This window comes from Hyperolius riggenbachi, chromosome 7 (assembly GCF_040937935.1).
Source record: "Hyperolius riggenbachi isolate aHypRig1 chromosome 7, aHypRig1.pri, whole genome shotgun sequence".
In the NCBI taxonomy this organism is placed as follows: domain Eukaryota; kingdom Metazoa; phylum Chordata; class Amphibia; order Anura; family Hyperoliidae; genus Hyperolius; species Hyperolius riggenbachi.
Genome location: NC_090652.1, coordinates 125,633,920 through 125,655,673, shown reverse-complemented (window position 1 = coordinate 125,655,673; position 21,754 = coordinate 125,633,920). Strand labels below are relative to the sequence as shown.

Here is a 21,754-nt window from a genome sequence, read left to right as displayed (position 1 = left end):
GACTGAGGATAATGCTATAATTGAATTTTGGTCTAATGGCTGATGTTTTTATTTGTGCAGGCGCAACTTTGGCGATATTGAGCTGCTTTTCCAGCTCCTTCGAGCTTTCACTGGTCGCTTCCTTTGCAACATGACTTTCCTGAAGGAATATATGGAGGAGGAGATTCCAAAAACATACAGTATTGCCCAGAAAAGAGCACTCTTCTTCCGATTTGTTGAGTTTAATGATTCCAACTTTGGAGATGAGCTCAAAGCTAAGGTAACTTGCTATAAATATGGACATGCTCGATCATTCTATGTCACATTCTTTTTCTCATTGACAAAAGGCACATCATACCGTACGTGTAGGTTTACTCCGGCCTGTCCTGTTCTTTTCCTTTAAGGATACATCTGGGGTTAAAAAAAAAAATTACTTACCTGGGGCATCCTCCAGTCCCTGGCAGCCTATCTGTCCTTTGCCGCAGCTTCCCTCCCAGCTGGTGTCCCGGAGTCCCCTTCTGCGTTTGCGCGAGTGTGCGGCCGCGTGACGGGAGCGCGACTGTGGCGCGGTAATGCAGGCTCAGAAGATGCCGACCTGGTCGCATGACGGCTCGCCCTGCTGTTGCTGCTGAAATTCCGGGTTTCGTTAATTGCAATGCCGGATCTCCAAATTGCCCATGTGGGGTGCGCAGACTATAGCATTGCTGCTCTAGCCACGCCAGACTCAAGGGCTACGTGCAAACTCCAATAATGCCTGAGCATGTAAAATCTACTGCAGAAGGCTACTGGGGAAGGGGGGGGGGGGGGGGGGCAATAGGGCCGAAAGCCACCTCTACTCACTCAAAGTAATGAATGGATTGTCCTGGGTGGTGACACAGACCCAAACTATGAAAAGAGATCTCAAATAGGGACACATAATGGCTGCATAATAGGGAATTCAATGAAAAAAAAACATGGGACTATTCAATGAAAATACTGTTGACTACCTCCTATAACCATGACAACTTTTAGACCACGCCCGCTTTATTATACAGTTACCTATTATCCTCTATTCACATCTTAGGGTTGTTGTTTTTTTTTTTTACATATTGGTTAAATAGCAGAATGCAATTTGTATTTATCTACAGTAACAATTTGCTACTTTGGACAGCTGCACCACCAGTTTTGATTTGTCATCACTCAGCTTGTCTATTACCTCCTGCTAGGCTTGAAGACTATTTTAATTCAATTAAATTGTAATTAATGACAAATGACCACATTTAAAGTGCATTTACCTTGCAAAAGGACATGAACTGCCCTGAAACATTTGGTTTGAGTTATTTAATAACTAATAATGCAACCATTTTCCTTGATTCTTCATTATCTGTTCTTAACCCATGTACAGTTTCACAGACCTATCCCTAAACTCCTGCAATGAGATTTCTGGTTACCTCTGATTTCTGATTGGCTGCTCTGGGTCATTACCCTTTCCACATCACTGTGGATTTACAGGTCTAAGGGTGGGGCAAATACACTGGTTGTCTGTTGTGTACCCCAAAACAATGTTTTTTTTTAATCTTGAACACCTTCACATATGGGACGTGTTTTCTCAATGGGATGGTTCCAGTTCGACAGATTATCTGCTACCCAGGTTTCACCATCAGTGAACTGGTCAGAAGTCTTTTGAACCAATTCCAGGTCACAGAATCTACAGGCACACCACGTATGTAGGAGCAGTAGAAGCTCTGTGAAAAATGTCAGCCCAAGCTTATTGCTGGAGACACTTTTGCGGTGTGTGTGCCCTAGCAGTGAAGCCTAGCCTGTTTTTTCTGGGTTTTTAGTGATTGGGTTACTTGCATGCCAACTGCCAAGTGAGGAGGGAGTAGGAGGGGAATTCTAAATACGATCCTACCACACAGCTGATTTGTTCGGATGCCTCACAGTATCATTGCAGGGTCTTAATTTTAGACTTTACCTCTTTTCTTATTTTTTGCTTTGTGCAGGTTCTTCAACATATCCTGAACCCAGCTTTTCTGTACAGCTTTGAGAAAAATGAAGGGGAGCAGCTTTTGGGTCCACCAAACCCTGAAGGGGATAATCAGGAGAGCATCACTAGCGTCTTTATCACTAAGGTGCCAAGATCATAGTGATTGTTAATTATCTATATATTGGTGTCTTTAGTTACACTTTCAGGGATTCCTCTCCTGTGTTGCACTAAGGCCCTTTTCCTCGTGATCTTTGCAGGTTTTGGACCCCGAGAAGCAGACTGACATGCTGGACTCCCTCAGGATATATCTCTTACAGTTTGCCACTCTTCTAGTTGAACATGCCCCTCACCACATCCATGACAATAACAAAAACCGCAACAGTAAACTGAGGAGGCTTATGACTTTTGCTTGGCCTTGTCTCCTCTCTAAGGCCTGTGTGGATCCAGCATGCAAATACAGTGGCCACCTACTTTTGGCTCATATCATCTCCAAGTTCGCAATACACAAGAAGATTGTGCTACAGGTGAAGATCTGATCTTATTACTTAGTTCACTGGTTATTTGTAGTACAAAGTTGTGTTTCTAGGTGAACAGTGTTGTAAGAATTAGTGCTGATCATGAGATATGTAATATTGTGAATCTTAATGGTGGCCATACATGGTACAATTTTTTCATATAATCTTACCATTTCTATGTAATATAAGGGAACTGCCTAAATTATCCTTTCAGTATATTCACTTAATTTACCCTTATACTACATAGAAATGGTAAGATTGTATGAAAAAATTGTACCATGTATGGCCACCATTAGGTGCCTATTAACGGTACAATTCCATGGACAAGCAGTTGTGTCCGATCACCGTGGTAACCGATTTGAAACGATCGGTCGTGCCCATTGATGCCTGAAAACCCACTAACCAATCCGGACATATTGATGGGATCAATCCAAAAAACGGATTAATTTAATTAATCTGATAGGATTGGTTAGTGGGTTTACGTCTGGGCATGACTGATATTTTTTCCTATCGGTTGCCAGGGTAATTGCGGAAACAATCGAACGTCTGTGGAATTGTATCGTTAACTGCCACCTTTCGACTGTAACAGTCGTTGCCTCACATTCTCACAGATCTTAATTCAAAGTTCTAAAAAAAATCAGAAACTGGTAAGTTTGATACCAAGAAGTCATTGCCGTCTGTGGTGTCTAAGAAAATTGCTATGCAAATACCAGATTAGTTTTCTCCCAGTGCTAAATAAATACTATTATTTACTCTTACAGTTAAATATTTATATAGCGCTGACATCTTCCACAGCGCTTTACCGCTTATATAGTCTTTGCATTAACTGTCCCTCTGAGGGTCTCTCAATCTAATGTTGCTGTGTATAGTGTTTTCACAGAAGAGCAGACTGTGTTGCATAATCTTTCAAACAGATTTGTTAAGCACAAAGCACTTCTAAGATTTTTTTATCATCTGCTGAGCAATTTGTAAACCTCTAATAATTTTTCTTCTCTGTCTAGGTTTTCCACAGCCTCCTGAAAGCGCATGCCATGGAGGCAAGAGCCATTGTCCGCCAAGCCATGGCTATCCTCACCCCTGCAGTCCCAGCACGCATGGAAGATGGACATCAGATGCTGACACACTGGACACGGAAGATCATTGTAGAGGAAGGACATACAGTCCCTCAGCTGGTGCATATTTTGCATTTAATAGTGCAACATTTTAAGGTGAGTGGTGTAAGAACATTGGGTGCATATTCTATAAACTGGATCGGCAGCTGTGAGCTTTGTTACAAGTCCCAGTAAAGTAATATGAACAACCGCCGCTGGAGTAAGATATGTGCAGCTCACAGTGAACAGGGCAAAGTATGGTGAACTCCATTCAGTTTGTTTTCATGTCAAAAAGATGGAAGCACTATCTGAATTTAGCACTATTTGTTCCCGTTAAGATCAGTTTCCCCCACCAAATTTCTTCCTCTGCATAAAAATAGTGACAGTCAAAATATTTCCTCATAGAAATAGATGCATTTTCAGCTTACCCCAACTAAAAATTCAATATGAAGTGAGTGTGTGTGAGACTGGTAACAGGAAAATGGGGAAAAAAAACAGAATATAAAAAAAAATTACATTTTTGTGTGCATCATTGATTGGGCGTTAGAAATTTGCATAATAGGCGATAAAGGAGAACTCCACCCAGTACCATAGAACAGTGTGGTTGATAGCATGTGTTGGTATTCTGGCTATACTCAGTAACGAGAAGGCAGCCAGTGGAACAGTGGTAAAATCATTGTAACGCCTCACTGTTTAGTGGTGTCCTGCAAATCCATTAGTTGATTGACTTCATAGTTTTATAGTTGTGTGTTTGGGGGCCCAGCAGGAAGACCAAGCCATTGGATCACTGGAAGTATGGTCAGAATTCCTCCAGCAATAGCAGCACCAGCTGGATTGCTGTAATTTGAAAAGTGGAAACTGAGCTACTGCCTTTTATCTGGGGAGTGTAAACAGCACTCATACTTTCCTTCACATGCACCATTGTTTGTGGAGTTCTTTCAACCTTGCGAAGGTTATGATGAATATGAAAAAACATAGCTACCAGGTGGTCAGTGTTTATATGTTTTGATATGAGCTGGTATCCTGCAGTAAAAAAACACACACACACTAGATATTCGTTACAACTCAATAAACCAAGTAGATATACTTCCTGAACAGCACACCTCACTTGCTATAGATCCTTCCTGCTTGGTCCAGTCTGTGTGGCTTCCAGACTTGAAATCCAATGAGGTAGTCGACCAGCAGTGAAGATTTTCAATTTTATGTTTAATTCACAAAGACCGTGCATATACAGCCATCACCCGGTGTAGGCATCAGGTGTAAGTATAGCTCTCAGGTATAAGTAGCTCTCAGATGCTTACAGCGCTGTAGGGCACACTTATAAGTGAGAGTGTCTACATTGCAGCTGGGCAGTAAAGCACAATGGACAGTCGCCGTTTCGAGCGCTCTCCCGCTCTTTGTTGAGTGCATTAGCTCGCTAGCTCAGCGCTGTGAGCATCTGAGAGCTACTTATACCTGAGAGCTATAGTTACACCTGATACCAACACCGGGTGATGGCTGTATATTCACTGTCTTTGTGAATTAAACAGAAAATTGAAAATCTTCACTGCTGGTCCACTACTTCATTAGAACTCCATATACCAAAAGTTCCATCCTCTGGTTGGAAGTGTCAGTCGAGCCATTGCTCTGTGTGGGTGTGACTACCATACCCCAGTTTCCAGTGTTAGCCTGAAGTTACTGTGCAGTTTATTGCTTTAGGTTAAATTGATCCATATTGATTTGAGGCATTCTTATCTTAAAGAGAACCCGAGGTGGGGATCTTAGAGTTAAATCTATACACAGAGGCTGGGTCTGGCTATAGTGCCCAGCCTCTGTTGCTAGTTGAATATTCCCTAAATCCCCCCTGCGCTCTGCACGAGCCCATAAATCACAGCCGCGCTGGCGACACTAAGCGCGTTGCAGCGGGCTCTGTTTACCATTCTAGTGCTACTCACGCCGCTCCCCCCGCCTCCTGCAGAGCCCTGATCCCCGCCCACGTCCCTTCCCTTGCTGCTGATTGGAAGGAAGGGACGCGGGCGGGGAACGGCGCTCTGCAGGAGGCGGGGGAGCTGCGTGAGTGACACTAGAAAGGTAAACAGAGCCCGACAGCGCGGCTGTGATTTATGGGCTCGTGCAGAGCGCAGGGGGGATTTAGGGAATATTCAAATAGCAACAGAGGCTGGCCACTATAGCCAGACCCAGCCTCTGTGTATAGATTTAACTCTAAGATCCCCACCTCGGGTTCTCTTTAAACTGATAGCTCCGTGTTCTAGTGCAGTGTTTCTCAACATTTTATTGGTATGTACCCCTTTTAAAGCCCTGTACTCACCAAGTACTCCCTAGCATAGTAAACACTATCACAAGTACCCCTGACAAATATATATTTAATCGTAGTACATAATTGGTTCTAAACAATTTCCAAGCATTTACTATTGCTTTTAATTATCATTTTCTAAAACTCTTAATTTGTTATTCTTGGTTAAAGAGGAGCTGTTAGGTATAAGGTCTCAGAGAAAATAAACACATATATATCAGTAGCTAAATATAGGCTGTACTTACATTACATATGCATTTCACTGTCCACGTTTGGATTTCACAGAATCTTTATATAGTATATGCAGAGATTTATGCTCCTGACAGCTCATGGCAGGTTCCATGTTTGTCTGTCTCCTATGAAGCCAAATGTGTCGTCATGTCCTGCCTGCTTCCTGATCACAGAAAAGCTCGTACTGAATAACAATAGTGTGCAGTGAATATTAATTAGCCATGTGGCTAGGAACAATAGCGGACTCCTGCAGTGTACTCTGCGGGAGATTTATCAGTGCTGTGAGCTGGACTGTTACATGCTATTGTTACTTGACCCTGTAACTTCTCATTAGCAGCCGAGGGGAGAGCCCCAGAATGCTTTGCAGTATGGAATGCGGCTTGCGTCTTAAGAGCTTGGGAATAACAGCTTTGCTGATAAGCACACATCAAATGTAAGAGAGATTTTTATCTTCAGTAATGCCTTTTTGACTTCCTTCTAAACTGTTTAACACAGGAGAATAGAGGTTTAAATTAGCTTTTGTAGCCTGACAGTTACTCTTTAAGTATATTGAGCCTGAGTACCCTCTGGAACCATCAGAAGTACCACACGTTGAGAGCCTAAATCTGGTGCACAGGAATTACTTTCTTCTCACACTGTGAAGTTAACTTTGTGATTATCAAAAATTGATTTAAACACCAAATGTTTATCATGTAGCTAAACTATGCCATTATTGCTTTCAGGTTTACTATCCAGTGCGGCATAGTCTTGTGCAGCACATGGTTAGCGCAATGCAGCGCCTGGGCTTCACACCTAGTGTTACCATCGAGCAGAGGAAGCTGGCTGTGGATCTAGCAGAGGTCGTAATCAAATGGGAACTTCAGAGGATTAAAGACCAGGTAATGTGTTATATTGACTCATTCTGAAAGACCTACCTTAGTTTAAGAAAAGAAGAAAAAAAATCAAACCTACAGTGTTGCAACCTGATCAGGTTGAGGTTTTATAAAATACTCTGCTTTTGCTTCCTAATTGAGGCTGTTTTTTAAACCTACCTTACTATAAATATTTATAGATGTACATATGCTGTATTCAAAGTAATTGGAACTTTTTTCTTTAAATTAATAATTCAGTTAAATAGCAAGGTGTATTTAATATACTGTGGCCTCAATTCACGGAGCTTTATCAAACACTTTATCAAACGTTTGATAATTTACCTCATGAGTAAAATCTAATTTTGAATTCACTAAGGTGTTATAGATTTATCAAATGTTTTATCGATGAAATGATCAATAAATCTATAACACCGTAGTGAATTCAAAATTAGATTTTACCCATGAGGAAAATTATCAAACGTTTGATAAAGTGTTTGATAAAGCTCTGTGAATTGAGGCCACTGTAGTGTACTGGCAAACTGTAGTGAAAATGACATGATGAATACAATTGTTTGTTTACAATATTCATTTATAGATTTAGCCAGTGTTTGCCCATTGTAAAATCTTTCCTCTCCCTGATTTACATTCTGAAGTTTATCACTGGTGGGTGGGCATCATTAGTTTGTTGTTGGAGTTGTTTATGTAGGCATCGTCCCTAACAATTATACTTTGCTGTCATAGTTTGATTAGTATATCCATCCTAATCAAACTATGACAGCAAAGTGTAATTAAGGACGATGCCTACATAAACAACTCCAATGATGCCACCCACCAGTGATAACTTCAGAATGTACATCAGGGAGAGGAAGGTAGAAATCTAGTTTTCTGCAGAGGCCAATGTGGTCAGCCTAAAGCTGGGAAAAATTAGTTAGTGTAGTCTGGCATTCTGGTGTGTTGCCAGTGACCATGCTAGTTTTGGGAGAAGTGTGTGATAGGCAGTCAATACTAGTGGCACACCCTGCTTGGGTAATACTGAATGTTGGTGATTGCAAGATTGGACTGGACGGGAGCCCTACTATAAATGTGCCTGCCTGTGTTTACATGCGGGTGCTAGAAAGCTGCTGAAAACCACGCCTCCTACAGAGTGACCGCCTATAATGGCTGTTGGATTTTGGCTTTTAGTAGTGTTATTTGTTCTACTTTTAAAGCTGTTGAGTAGCATGTGGTTAGTGAATGAGAACACTTATAATTTTTTACTCTGTGCATGATTGGCCAGCTGGACATTATAAAGTGAGTCCACAGCCAGAATGTGTATCCGAGGCAAACCTCAGGTTCAAAAAGGCATAACGAAGAGGGAAGCATCTGGATCCCATAGATGCTACCAATGCCATCCTCCGTTGTTGCTTGCAGCAACAACCCCCCCCCCCCCCCCCTTCCCTACAGAAATCTGACAAGGGCTTGTCAAATTGAAGATCGAGGCAGCTCACCTATGCAGGAATAAGCGTTGCCATACTGCCTTGGTGCAAGTATGGCCACCCCAGCGCAGTAAGCCGGAGCCGCTTGTGCCACAACCAGCTCTGTGTACTAGACCGTCACGGCCTTACTCGCACGTGTGCAGCATGGCCGCGCTCATGCATAAAGAGGAGCACGGCTTGGATCTTCTGGAGGCTCCTGGCAAGCAAGAAAACGGGAAGCCTCTACAGGAACAGAAGGTTTCTCTCTTCTTCAGGAAGTATGAGCTTTCTTATCCGAACTTTGCCTCAGGTTCTCTTTAAGCAGACCTCTCAAGTGAATATATATAGCTAACTCATAACAGACCTTTACTTTACCCAGTACTACCATTTTTTATATGAAACCGATTTCTAAATGTATTCAGAAAAACTAAACAGGCGTGATCTCTGCTTTCCCCAGCCTGACTCTGACATGGACGCCAACGGCAGTGGTGACAGCGGAAGCTCTGGCTCAGGCGGTGTGAAGAGAAGTATGACTGTCGATGCCAGCCAGGAGGTGAAGCGTTTCAGAACAGCCACGGGGGGAATCAGTACAGTAAGCCTATTTACTCGCTGTTTTATTACATTTTCTCTCTGTTGGAAGTGTTGATCTGGTCCTGGTCATCTGGAGCATTGCAGAATTTGTTTGCTGTTTTGGAAAGCTTACATTCACATTTCCTCGTGTGATTTCTCTGCAGGTGTTCGGCCGAAGCCAATCCCTCCCCGGGGCTGATGCTGTCATCACTAAACCCATAGAGAAGCAGCACACAGACACTGTGGTCAATTTCCTCATTAGGATAGCATGCCAGGTATGTTAGCATTTCAGCTGATGTGCAATGTAGTGCATTGCTCTGAAGGTTAGGCACTCTTATATTCAGTTGCTTCTGCTTTTAGCTTTCTGTGCAAGAGAGTTCTCAGATTCAGCTGTGTTCTAGGAGTGGGTGTCTAATTCATTTTTTTTATATTTTAACAATAAATTCTTATTCAATGTAATGTGTAAAACGTTGTTTTTTACATGTACAATTTTAATCCTACTTACCCCCTATAAAAGGGATCACATTGCTGATCAGGTCATTTGGGTATTGGCAGACATCTAATAGATGCCTGTGGTAAGTATCAGTAAGCAGGCCCCCAAGCAGTAAAACTGATGTCCAATCAATTTATGCACAAGTTTGGTACCCAATGTGGCTAGTAGTTCATCAGCTACTACACAGGAACTAATGGCCGTAGATGATCGGCTACAACAAGCAGTCATTTGGGTGATGGGGTAAGGAGCTGTTTTAGGCAAAGGAGGAGTGGGTTTGGGGTTAGGCATCAGGTGTGTGTGTGTGTGTGTGGCACCTTAGGGGGTTGGCATTAGGTGTATGGGTTATTTTTAGGCACATGGGTTTCAGGGTTGGGCATTTGGGGGGATGCAGGGAGGCTTAAAGCAATAGGTAAGGGGTTATTTTTAGGCTCTGGGGGAGGTGTGTGTAAGAGTTAGGCATTTAGTGGGGGTTTCTTTTTAGGCACGGGGAGAAGGGTGTTATGGTTAGGCATTTGGTGGGGGTTCCTTTTTAGGCAGATTAGGGTTAGGTGGTTCATTTTTGGTGACTTACAGGGGAGTTAGGTGGGAGTTTTTTTAGGGATGGGTGTGGGGGAGAATGGGTGCGTATTAAAAATATTGGTAATTTAAAGTACCAATATTTTATTTATAGTGGCACCACCTGGTGCCCAAGTCATGCGGTGGCCCCTCCGCAATACCTACTCTCACATTGCAGGTAGGTAATTATTTTTAGAAGCCTGTGAATGTGCTTCTTCCATAGCTCTATATTTGTGGGATGCAAAATCTCAAAGATCTCTGTAGGGTTTCCAACCATAGTGAGTTGCTGTAGGACATGTTGGTTAACATTAAAAGCATGTACTCCTTTGCGACACATGGTGTTTGCCCAGTACCTTCTATTGTGGATAACATCATATCAATTACCCCCTTGACACATAAGTAGGAGAACTCCGTATTTCTATAAAACTGCTTTTTTTAGGCCTTTCTTTATGCTTATAAGCTTATAATTAACTGAATTATTTATTCAGGCATATTTATGTATGATTTATCACTTGTTTTTTAATCCCCAAACTCACTGTACTATAGACTGGTTATGACAAGTGTGAATACCCACTGAACCCAACCCTAACACCCTCTGAGGGGGTGCTGAAAACCTACCCAGTAGGGAACCAAAACAGTCTGTCTAAAATAAAGGTAGGCTTACACAATGAGATGCTTTTAATAGATAAAACATTCAATAACATAAAATATGTGGAATATAGCAAAAATCATTAAAAACTAGAGCATTACTGCTTGATATTTGATAAAAATACTGATTCATCAGAAATACCCTTTTCATGAGCAAGTGGTATGACCTGAAGCAGCCAGAGGGGGCAGGAGAGGGGACATCAGTTTATTATGTATTTATAGAGCACTTGCATATTGTACAGCACTTTTGATAGTATATCATTTCTACATTAACCTTCCCCTGGAACAGCTCACAATTAAATTCTTGCCATAGTGCTATTTTTTAAACCTGTTTATGGGGAGAATAAGTGAACTTACCTGTGTGTGTGTGTTTGGGATATGGGTGGGAACCAGGGTGCCCAGAGGAAACCAGCACAAGCACAGAGCATGCAAACTCTATGCAGAAAGTACCTTGGCTGAGGTTCAGACCTTAGATTCTAGTGCTGCAAGGCAATTGCTAGCCACCACACCACTGTGCTGCCCATCAGGCAGTACAATACGAGCAGCTGCTGTGGGTTAGTAAATATTTAGTCTGAAACTGCTCTGCTCCTCTTCACCATCCTGTCATTTTCCACACTGCTAGATGGTGTGAAAATTTCACTTGGATCCATGAAAGTAGGGACAGCCAGCAACATTCATTTGTATGTAGGGGAGCAGTTCGCACAGTGGCAATTGGCAGCAGTCCTGAGCAGTGTCACATGGCATATCTGCTTGTGTGAACAGGCCTTCAGAGTCTGTATAGGGCACTATATCTCTGAAGCTCTTTAAAAACCACACGGCCCTGAAGCTTGATTCAAGTGCAATTACTTTGTCATTGTGTGACACAACAAGATTACTTTTCATGACAAACCCCCAAGGTGCATATTAAGTGACAGTAACAAAGATAGAAATAGGAGTTATGAAAAGTATGCCAAATTATTCAAATATTTAAAAATGTTGTATACAGTGTTAAGTGATTAGCAATATAATTTATTGCACTCATGCATTCATAGTATAGTAATACTAAATGTATAGTCATAGAATTGGAAACCGTGTTTTTAAAGTTGTATAGTCACAACACATGCTTTGCCAATGCCAGTACCCCAAGCAGTTGTAGACTGCAAGTGTCTTTTGTCTGTGTGAGTGGGGGGTAATTGGACACAGTCAAGGAGGGATAGTTTTAGGAGATGGGGTAAAGCAAGTTTAATTTATTGGTTATCCATTAGAAAGGAGTTGAGATAAGGCATCCGGAGGGAAATTTTTAATATGGATATCAGGTGACTAATAAGGTAGATGTTACAAAACAGCAAATCTAAGGATGATTCTCAAAGATCCTATAAAAGACCAGGGACCCAAACGGTGCAGTATCTCTGGGTCAAGTGGCAACTGGCATCAAACAATTTTGTATTTGCAAAGGTGGGTTGCAACAATTTGCAGTGATCGTCAGAGCCTGTGGGAAATTCACCGCTCTTGCTCGAGTTTTTGCAGGTCTGGTTGGTCGCATTCCTTAAAGGCTACACGAGGTGACATGATATGATAGACATGTATATGTACAGTGACAAACACACATAACTATGCTGTGTACCTTTTTTTTTTTTTTTTTTTTTTTTTCCCTTCTCTGCCTGAAAGAGTTCACATCAGGCAGGCAAGTGATAGTTTCTGTCCCGATTAGGACCGGGTCAGACTACGGGGAAACCCTCACTTGTAAAGTAATTACTGCCATAAAACACTTTCCTGGCATAAAATGGCTTCTAAGTACAGGAGAGAAAAAAAAGGGGTTAATAGTTCATAGATTTTAGTTCTGGCATACTTCAATGCATGTCATTGAGCAGAGACAAACAATAAGTAGATTTTAAATATTAAAATAAAACTGTGGGAGATCTAAAAAAGTCATTTTAGGAGGAGGATAGACGCAATTGTTTAACTCGTCAGTTGTTTTTTGTTTTTGTTTTCACCTCGTGTTTCCTTTAAAAAGTTCTTTAGAGCAGTGTTTCTCAACATTTTATTGGTATGTGCCCCTTTTAAAACCCAGTAATCACCAAGTACCCCCTAGCATAGTAAAAATTATCACAAGTACCCCTTGACAAATATATATTTAATTGTAGTACATGATAATAGGTTCTAAACAATTTCCAAGCATTTACTATTGCTTTTAACTAGCTAGAATGTTAACTTGGTGTTTAAATAAGATTTATAATTTTCTAAATCTCTAAATTTGTTATTCTTGGTTAAGTATATCAAGCCCGAGTACCCCCTGGAACCATCAGAGGTACCCCCTGGGGTACGCGTACCACACGTTGAGAACCTAGGCTTTAGAGGACCCTTTGAATCTGGTACCTTGAACTAAAACCTCCACTGTTGGAGGCGCCCCACATACTAATAAACTTAAAAACAGACTAAAAATGAGTCGGTATTGATCTTGCCTCTCCTAAAGAAAAATACCAGTGTTTACTGGAATGTGGTTTTTATTCCGCACTTTTAGTACTCATTGTTTTGCTGATACTTCGCTTGTGGAGAGCAGGCTCCCAGAACTACCGCACCACATCCTAACAATTGTGGGATAATGGGTAACTTAAGAAGGACAGAGTGATCTTTTATTGTCAGGGACTTGGATAAATTGCCGTTTTACCTTTTCCCTTTTTTACTGTTCATACAGGTGAATGACAATTCAAACACTGCCGGTTCTCCCGGTGAGCTTTTGTCTCGCCGCTGTGTCAACCTTCTGAAAACCGCACTGCGTGCTGACATGTGGCCCAAATCTGAGCTGAAACTCCAGTGGTTTGATAAGCTTCTTATGACTGTGGTAGGTAGACAGCTTTACATGTCCTTGCTATATCTGTAGAAAAAAAAGACTGTAAACCAATGCGTTTCATTTTGTATCTCTCCAGCAGTATTTTATTAGGGCAAACTAAGGTTAGAAATAACTTCTAAAGTGAAGTATCTGTAATCTTATGTTAATGCTACTTCTTCCTTTGTCCTTGTGGAAGCAAGAAAGTAATGACAAGACATGCCATTTCTTTTTAATTACATTGTAGTGAAGCTGAGCAAAGAGCCCAGGTGTGGAGAAGGGAATCTATTGTGGAGTTTCTGAAAAAAGCTTGTTTTCTGGCTGTAATACTTTCTTAAATTACTTGGCAGAAGTACACAGATCAGGTGTTCTGGCTTTTCGTCTCTTTATTGGAAGCTAATTGCTCACTGACTTTTTTTCCAGGAAAGGAAGGAATGATCAGATAACAATTGCTGCTGGTACACTTCCCAGGATCCCTAGTGGCTAGGGATGGTGAATGAGATGGTAATTATTCCAAGCTGATGCAGATTTTATGTTAATTGGATGCAAATTTAAGGTATCCCCGATCTGAAATGCTCTGTTTTAAATGGTGGGTACTGTGATGTGTGGACTTGAGTCCTGATGTTTTCTGCTCCTCCTGATTACTTTCATGCCCCTCTGTTCGACTGCAAGAGTCCCCTTTGGCGGCTGTGACTTGGCCAAGTCACCAACCTTTAACCTGAACAACTGGGCTGCACATGCACAGCATGTCTGATCCACCCACCCTTGTACTGCGGTCTGGACGTGCGCACACATGTTCCGGGAAGGCCGAGCGGTTCCAAAAGGAGGGGGGGGCAGATTTAACATACTATGCATGTACAAACTTGTTTGTCTGGGTTAAATTAAAGTTTGGCGACTTAGCCAAGTTTTGGCTGCTAACTGGGCCTTTTGCATGGGAACAGAGGTGCACGGGAGTTATCAGGGGGAGCAGTAAGCATCAGGACTCATACCCACACATCACAGTAGCCACCATTTTAACAGAGCACTTTGGCTCAGATATTGTTTAAGAAGTTTATTAATGGTCCAAACAAATGCCGCAGCAGCATAAACTGCATCATTGGAATTATTAGTACCTCCTTGACCAGCTGGGTCTGGTTAGAGATAAGGCTGATAAATTGGATGCAAATAGTTCTGAGTTGATGCAAATGTATGCAGTTTGAAAACCGTCCAATCAAATGCTGCTGCTGTGGCACTTGTTCGGTCTGTTGTTAAGCTGTATATATTTGCATTAAATTAATCTATAAATGTGCACCTACTCAGAATTTGTTTAATCTTGTTGACCATTGGTTGTTGCAGAACCAGCCCAACCCAATCACTAGGTGGCTGTAATAGAGCTACAAATGTGCAGCTTTGGCTTGTACTGCTTAGAATGTTCTCTTATGCTGGGTACACACGATGAGATTTCCCGTTCGATTCCCGGATCGATTCGATTAAATCAAACATGTTCGATTGGATTTCGATCGTTTTTTCCGTCGATTTTGCATACCTATCATGAAAAAATCGATCGAAATCCAATCGAACATGTTTGATTTAATCGAATCGATCCGGGAATCGAACAGGAAATCTCATCGTGTGTACCCAGCATTAGGCCTAGTGCACACCAGAGGAGTTTTTCTGAGCGTTTTGAGTTTTTAAATCTGCTGCTAATGTTATCCTATGTGTCTGTGCACACTGGAGCAATGAGGTTTTGTAAAAAAAAACCCATAGCATTACATTGGGAAGAGCTTTTGAAACCTCTAAAAGCTCTTCCCAATGTAATGCTATGGTTTTTTTTACAAAACCTCATTGCTCCAGTGTGTACAGACACATAGGATAACATTAGCAGCAGATTTAGAAACTCAAAACGCTCAGAAAAACTCCTCTGGTGTGCACCAGGCCTTAGGCACCAATGGAAGTCTTTAGTACAGCGACTAAAAAGGTTCTAATGATGCACCATAAGAATGTGTGGCTGGCTCTGAGACTCTTTTACAAAGCAGATCCACTGATGGCCACCAGGCAGTTATGTATGGCAACCATACCATATCCCCCTCTCACCTCAGTTTCCCTTTGTTAGCTCAGCATTAGTCCCAGCCCTGCCCCGGTGTCATTTGTTTGCAGTCCTGGCACAGGGTGAGGAATGCTTTATGTGAGCTCTGGCTACCGCCACCTCAGGGAACTGAAGGCTGTGCTGCAGGACTTGTTCAATTAAATTGTTCTCTGTATTCATTCCGCAGGACATGCTTGAAAAATTAACCATAACTTTATTGCGCCTGCAAACATTTTTCTTAACTCCGTTGTTGCAGCATTGAAATCCCATAGAGAAGCCGTAGTTGGCTTATTTGCTGTGTTCCTTAAACATCAGCCCTTTGTACATCGTCTGTGAAGTCCAGTAAGAGCTGAATTATTACAAGCTGTTTCATTTGCTCTCCCATTGATTCTCCTGCCTAACAAGCTCTGTATAATTAGTGGTACAAGTCCCTGTTCCGGTTCCTTAGTCAATGCAGTGCAACAATGGGGATATGTTCTGTACTCCGGGCACAATTGGCTTTTATATGAATTATGTATTTTTGTATTTTATGTCCTTGTGTGAGGTTACTGCATTGTGTAATTGTGTGTTCAGCTTTATTGCTTAGAAATAAGGTTTATTTTATCTTGAAATGCAAAGTTGTTTGGTTCCTCTTACTGGCTAAAATCACTGTGTAACCTCAAAGCAGACATGAAGGTTAACTTAGGAAAGGATTCATTGTATGTATTTTACTAAAAATACATCCAACATAGAATTGAGTCTTAAACTTAACATAAAAATATAACTGCTGTATTTTATAACTTCATTGTGAAAAAACAGCCATGATAAATGTGCCTTTCTGAATGTAAAAACAAAACATTAGTAATAACACTTTGAACTTTCCAGCAGTATAACCTTATCTCAAGTCTTGCCTCAAACTTCATACACAAGCTAGATAGCAACCACCTACGTCAGTGATCTGCACATTTGGCTCTCTAGCTGTTAAGGAACTACAATTCCCACAATGCATTTGCCTTTATGAATCATGACTGTGGCTGTCAGACTCCTGCAGTGCATTGTGGGACTTGTAGTTCCTCAACAGCTGGAGAGCCAACTTTGCAGATCACTGGCCTATGCCAATGTATCTGCCAGCAATCGGCTGGCGGATCAGTTTGACTCTGAGCTCTGCTCTCCCCACACATCCTGCCTACTACATGACATAACTGCGCCACTCCACTAGCCCACCAACTTCTGCCTAGAAGTGACCACAATCCCTATATCGTGTGACCCATTTTCCATAGACTTGTCTGGTAAAATGTATTTAGATCAACTAGAATTAATGACTAAGAATGAGTAAGCCCAGTTTTGTGAGATGCAAAACTATACCTGCTTGTGTCCGAGAAGGGGGCAGTGCCAGAGAGGGTATATTTACCTGGATGTCTGCCTCTTACCATTGCGTTCCATGCTGCGCTCCCTCCTCCAAATTACTTCCTGCTTCACAACTGGGACTTCCGCTGTGAGACAGGAAGTGTTGGAAGAATGGAGCACAGCATTGTGCACTGCAGAAGATGCGGACATCCAAGTAAAAATACCTTCTCTGCCGCTACCCCCCTTCTCAGACATGAGTGGGTACAGTTTCACTTTATGTGCTCATCCTTATTGATGACCTCATATACTCACTCCAACCTGAATAATCGCAAATACCTTCTGTTTTAAGAAGGCAAGCTTTTGTTTTGCATAGCATTTTAGTAAGAAGGCTTTTTGGTCCATTGTAGCCCCTTACACATTGCTGGGAATTACAGTTCACCATGATCTTGCTGGGTAGTCTGTAACTCTGGGTGTCCTCCCCCCTTCCCCCGTATGTCTAGACATCATAGGGGTATTACAGTGCAACACAGCAGCCCTCCTCCTAAGCAGTTAGAAGAACTGAGAAGCTGCTGCAAGTCATGTAATTGTCACTTCAGGTCACAAAGTACAATAAATGTAATCCTCTACTTGGCATGTCTAGCATCTGCTGTTCCTCCTAATTGGGTGTCACAGGGTCACACCTGATTGACTCGTCCAGCAGCTAAATCCAGAGCGGAAAGGAAACCGTTTGTACTGCAGTAACAAGAACAATTAGCCCATGAAAAGGGTATTCTGTTGATCTCTTTGCGTCTATAAATTTTATATTCATTTGATCGTTCTTATTGCAATTCTAACTTTCTGTGTTTCATTAACCCTCCTGGCGGTTTGCAAAAAAATCGCCAGGGGGCAGCAAATCTTTTTTTTTTAATTTTTTTTTTTTTTTCATGTAGCGAGACAAAGTCTCGCTACATGATAGCCGCTGCTCAGCGGCATCCCCCCAGCCCCTCCGATCGCCGCCGGCGATCGGAGATCCAGAGATCCCGTTCAAAGAACGGGATCTCCCGGAGGGCTTCCCCCGTCGCCATGGCGACGGGGCGGGATGACGTCACCGACGTCATCGACGTCGTGACGTCAAAGGGGATTCCGATCCACCCCATAGAGCTGCCTGGCACTGATTGGCCAGGCAGCGCACGGGGTCTGGGGGGGGGGGGGGCGGCGCGACGGATAGCGGCGGATCGGCGGGTAGCGGCGGCGATCGGGCACTGCACGCAGCTAGCAAAGTGCTAGCTGCGTGCAGCAAAAAAAAAATTATGCAAATCGGCCCAGCGGGGCCTGAGCGGTGCCTTCCGGCGGCTTACCCCGAGCTCAGCTCGGGCTTACCGCCAGGAAGGTTAAGGTCCTAAATTCAATTTTGGTTTTAATTGATCATTAAGGTCTTGAATTTAAGGTAGGAGCGCTTCCTCTAAAATCATCCAGTCTTTATTCCACAGCTTCAAAGAGCAGGAATCCATAGAAAGAGAATTCCATCAGTAATGTCTGACTGCCATAGAAAGTGGGTGCAGAATTACCGTATACAGCTGGGTCACGCTAGTGCGCTGTCAGGCCTTATTTGGGCTTTAATACAGTCAGGAGATGGTGATTAGGAATTTATATTTGTTATAGTGTCTGGAGCTCTGAAAGTTATTTCATTCATTGCTCGTTATTTGACACGGTATTTATCCATTTTCTTTCAGTAAGTTCCATTTTGAAGTTTTGTTATCTTTTTGCTGTTGTGTATTCCAGGAACAGCCTGCCCAAGCCAACTTTGCAAATATCTGCACTGGACTGGAGGTGCTGAGCTTCCTGCTGACCGTTCTGCAGAACCCGACCATTCTCAGCAGCTTTAAACCTCTGCAGAGGGGGATCTCGGCCTGTATGACCTGCGGGAACACAAAGGTCCTCCGAGCAGTCCACACTCTGCTGTCCCGGCTGATGAGCATTTTTCCCACTGAACCCAGTAAGTCTGTCTTCTCCAATCACGCTGTATTCTGACTTGCCTGAATAATCATACACTGCTTGTTTGTAACACATCCGCACCCTCAGTCTGTCCAGGATTCCCAATACAGTAGATGTTTTTGCTTTTTCTGTTTACCTGGATACCTTTTCCAGAAGTAGTGCTTCATAGAAATGAGTTTTGTGTTTCCTCATATCTACAGAAAGGCTTTCAAACAAGCTAATTATTAAAATAATTGAAAAGGTAAACTTACATTTTTGTACATGATGGGGAGAAATGGCAGCATATGCAAATAGTTTTGTAAGCTAACCAAAGGAAGCTAACATCCTCCTAGTGTAAATTTTATAGCACCTGTTTCAAATCCTATTGGGTGCATTTATGCTTTTGAGAGACTGTCACCTTCTTGCTGTTGAAGTAAACCCGAGGTGAGAGGGATATGGAGGCTGCCGTATTTATTTCCTTTTAAACAATACTAGTTGCCTGGCAGCGTTGCTGATCTATTTGGCTGCAGTAGAGTCTGAATCACACCAGAAACAAGCATGCAGCTAATCTGGTCAGAAACACCTGATCTGCTGCATGCTTGTTGCAGGACAGCCAGGCAACAGGTATTGCTTTAAAGGAAATAAATATGGCAGCCTCCATATAACGCTCTTCTTAGGTTCACTTTAAGGCCTCTTTTCCACGGACTGTTAATAGGCAGTGAAATGCCTCTCAAACTCTCACAACTGCTCACTGCTGCCTGGTAACTGCTTGCTGAGCACACAGTTCAACAGTCAGTGGAAAAGAAGCCTAAGGCCTCCCTTCCACGAACTGTTGAGCTGTGTGCTCAGCAAGCAGTTACTAGGCAGAGAAGTAAGCAGCTATCATGCAGCAACAAGCAGTCACTAGGCAGCAGTGAGCAGTTGAGAGAGTTTGAGAGGCATTTCACTGCCTATCAGCGGTCCGTGGAAAGGAGGCCTCAGTCATCCAGATGAAGGGCTGGAACGATTTTTTTTTTGAGTGTTTAGGGAGCATGTTAAATCCCTAGCGCTTTCCCTAAACGCTCTGCCAATGTAAATAAATGTAACCAATTCCATAGTAGTGATTGCGATTATTGAAATCACAATCGCAGGACATGCAGCATTTTAGGAACCTTTGCGCTTAAATGTAAAGTATATAAGCGCTGGAAAATGCTCACTACGCATAGCGATTTGAGAGCGATTTTAAATTACTGCAAACTGTAAAAAAATGGATACATTGAAAGGACCACTCAGAATTATAATCACTACACAATCGCTGGCAAAAGGCTTAAGCTTTTTAAAATCGCTTGCAAAAGCGTCGGAAAACACTAATTAAATTGCTAGCGTTTTTATTTAGTGTTTTGTAAGCGATTTGTAGTGGGTCCAGGCTGTAGTCTGGTTTTTGATGCAATGCCATTTTCCCTATTGTAATTACAGTATTAAAATGGCAAGTTCATTTTATTGGGTTTTCCTTTATTCCATCACTTTGATTCCTTTATTTAAAGGAACCTAAAGTGAGTAATCTATGGAGGCTGCCATATTTATTTATTTTTAAACAAAACCAGTTGCCTGGCAGTCCTGCTGATCTTTCAAGCATCAGTAGTGTCTGAATCGCCTGCCTGAAACAAGCATGTGACAAACCCAGTCAAACTTCAGTTAAAGGCACCCTGACCTCTGAAAATAATCAAAATCGGTACTTACCTGGGGCTTTCAGCAGCCAACCGTAGGTCGGGAGGTCCCACGGCGGCGTCCCGACTCCTCTCCCGAGTCCCGGGCCCGAGTGTCGGCCCTCTCTTCCTGGAAAATGAAGTTAGTCGACATCACGCCGGCCGGCGTGACTGTACTGCGCATGCTCTGTATAATTGTGCATGCACAGTACAGTCACGCCGTGATGATGCGAGGCGGCCGGCGTGATGACGACTAACGTCATTTTCCAGGAAGAGAGGGCCCGACACTCAGGCCCGGTGTCGCCGGGAGCCATTTGTGCGGAGAGACTGGGAGAGGAGCCAGGACGCCGACGTGGAACCTCCCAACCTACGGTGGGCTGCAGAAATCCCCTAGGTAAGTACCAATTTCGATTCTTTTTAGAGCTCGGATTCCCTTTAAACACCTGATCTGCTGCATGATTGTTCAGGGTTTATGGCTAAAAATATTAGAGACAGAGCATCAGCAGGACAGCCAGGCAAAGTGCATTGTTAAAATGAATAAAATATGACAGCCACCATATCCTTCTCACTTCAGGTGTGAAAATAATGTAATAAAAAAATCGTGCTTCATTTTTACAATAATTATGTATTCACTATTTAATCAGCGTTTGCCCATTGTAAAAGCTTTCCTCTCCCTGATGTACATTGTGACATTTATCACATGGTGACATTTTTATTGCTGGCAGGTGATGTCACTGGATGTAGCTGCTGCTTGCTTTTTTGGCAGTTGGAAACAGCTGTAAACAGTTATTTCCCACAATGCAACAAGGTTCACAGATCGGAAACTGTCAGGACCATGGTCCTGACAGTTTCCTGTGGGAGGGGTTTCACCACAATATCAGCCATACAGAGCCCCCTGATGATCCGTTTGTGAAAAGGAAAAGATTTCTCATGTAAAAGGGGGTATCGGCTACTGACTGGGATGAAGTTCTTTTCTTGGTCACGGTATCTCTTTAAACAGCACCTTACAGAGTGGTACTACCCTGCTGTTGTGCTGCTTTTACCGAACATCACTGTAAACCTTTCCTTAAATGCCAAGCCGAATTAGCTTCATCATTTCAGATTCTTTTCATAAGAAATAAAATCTTTCACCATTAATCTGCAACACCTTTGTTGTGATGGGGGAGGGGGGAATTCAGAGTCATTACTGGCCTGCATTGGAGAGGTTTTATCTGTAGGCCATTGTGAGGTCCTTGTCTTTACAAATACACATTATTCTTAATTATTTTGCCAA

The 21,754-nt window shown here is 42.5% G+C and overlaps 1 protein-coding gene across 6 annotated transcripts in view; it reads left to right on the top strand.

Annotated features, from left to right (window-relative positions):
* TRRAP (transformation/transcription domain associated protein) overlaps nt 1–21,754 on the top strand; it is a 265,491-nt gene that overhangs the window by 98,437 nt on the left and 145,300 nt on the right. For 4 of the 6 annotated variants that reach the window (XM_068244613.1, XM_068244612.1, XM_068244610.1 and 1 more), the window contains 10 exons: nt 61–259; nt 1,962–2,090; nt 2,203–2,469; nt 3,462–3,668; nt 6,798–6,953; nt 8,838–8,972; nt 9,115–9,225; nt 10,545–10,652; nt 13,321–13,467; nt 18,605–18,818. In XM_068244613.1, the coding sequence (XP_068100714.1) occupies nt 61–259; nt 1,962–2,090; nt 2,203–2,469; nt 3,462–3,668; nt 6,798–6,953; nt 8,838–8,972; nt 9,115–9,225; nt 10,545–10,652; nt 13,321–13,467; nt 18,605–18,818 (1,673 nt within the window). The remainder of the gene's footprint in view (nt 1–60; nt 260–1,961; nt 2,091–2,202; nt 2,470–3,461; nt 3,669–6,797; nt 6,954–8,837; nt 8,973–9,114; nt 9,226–10,544; nt 10,653–13,320; nt 13,468–18,604; nt 18,819–21,754) is intronic. The other 2 variants (XM_068244615.1, XM_068244614.1) reach the window with 1 other exon arrangement.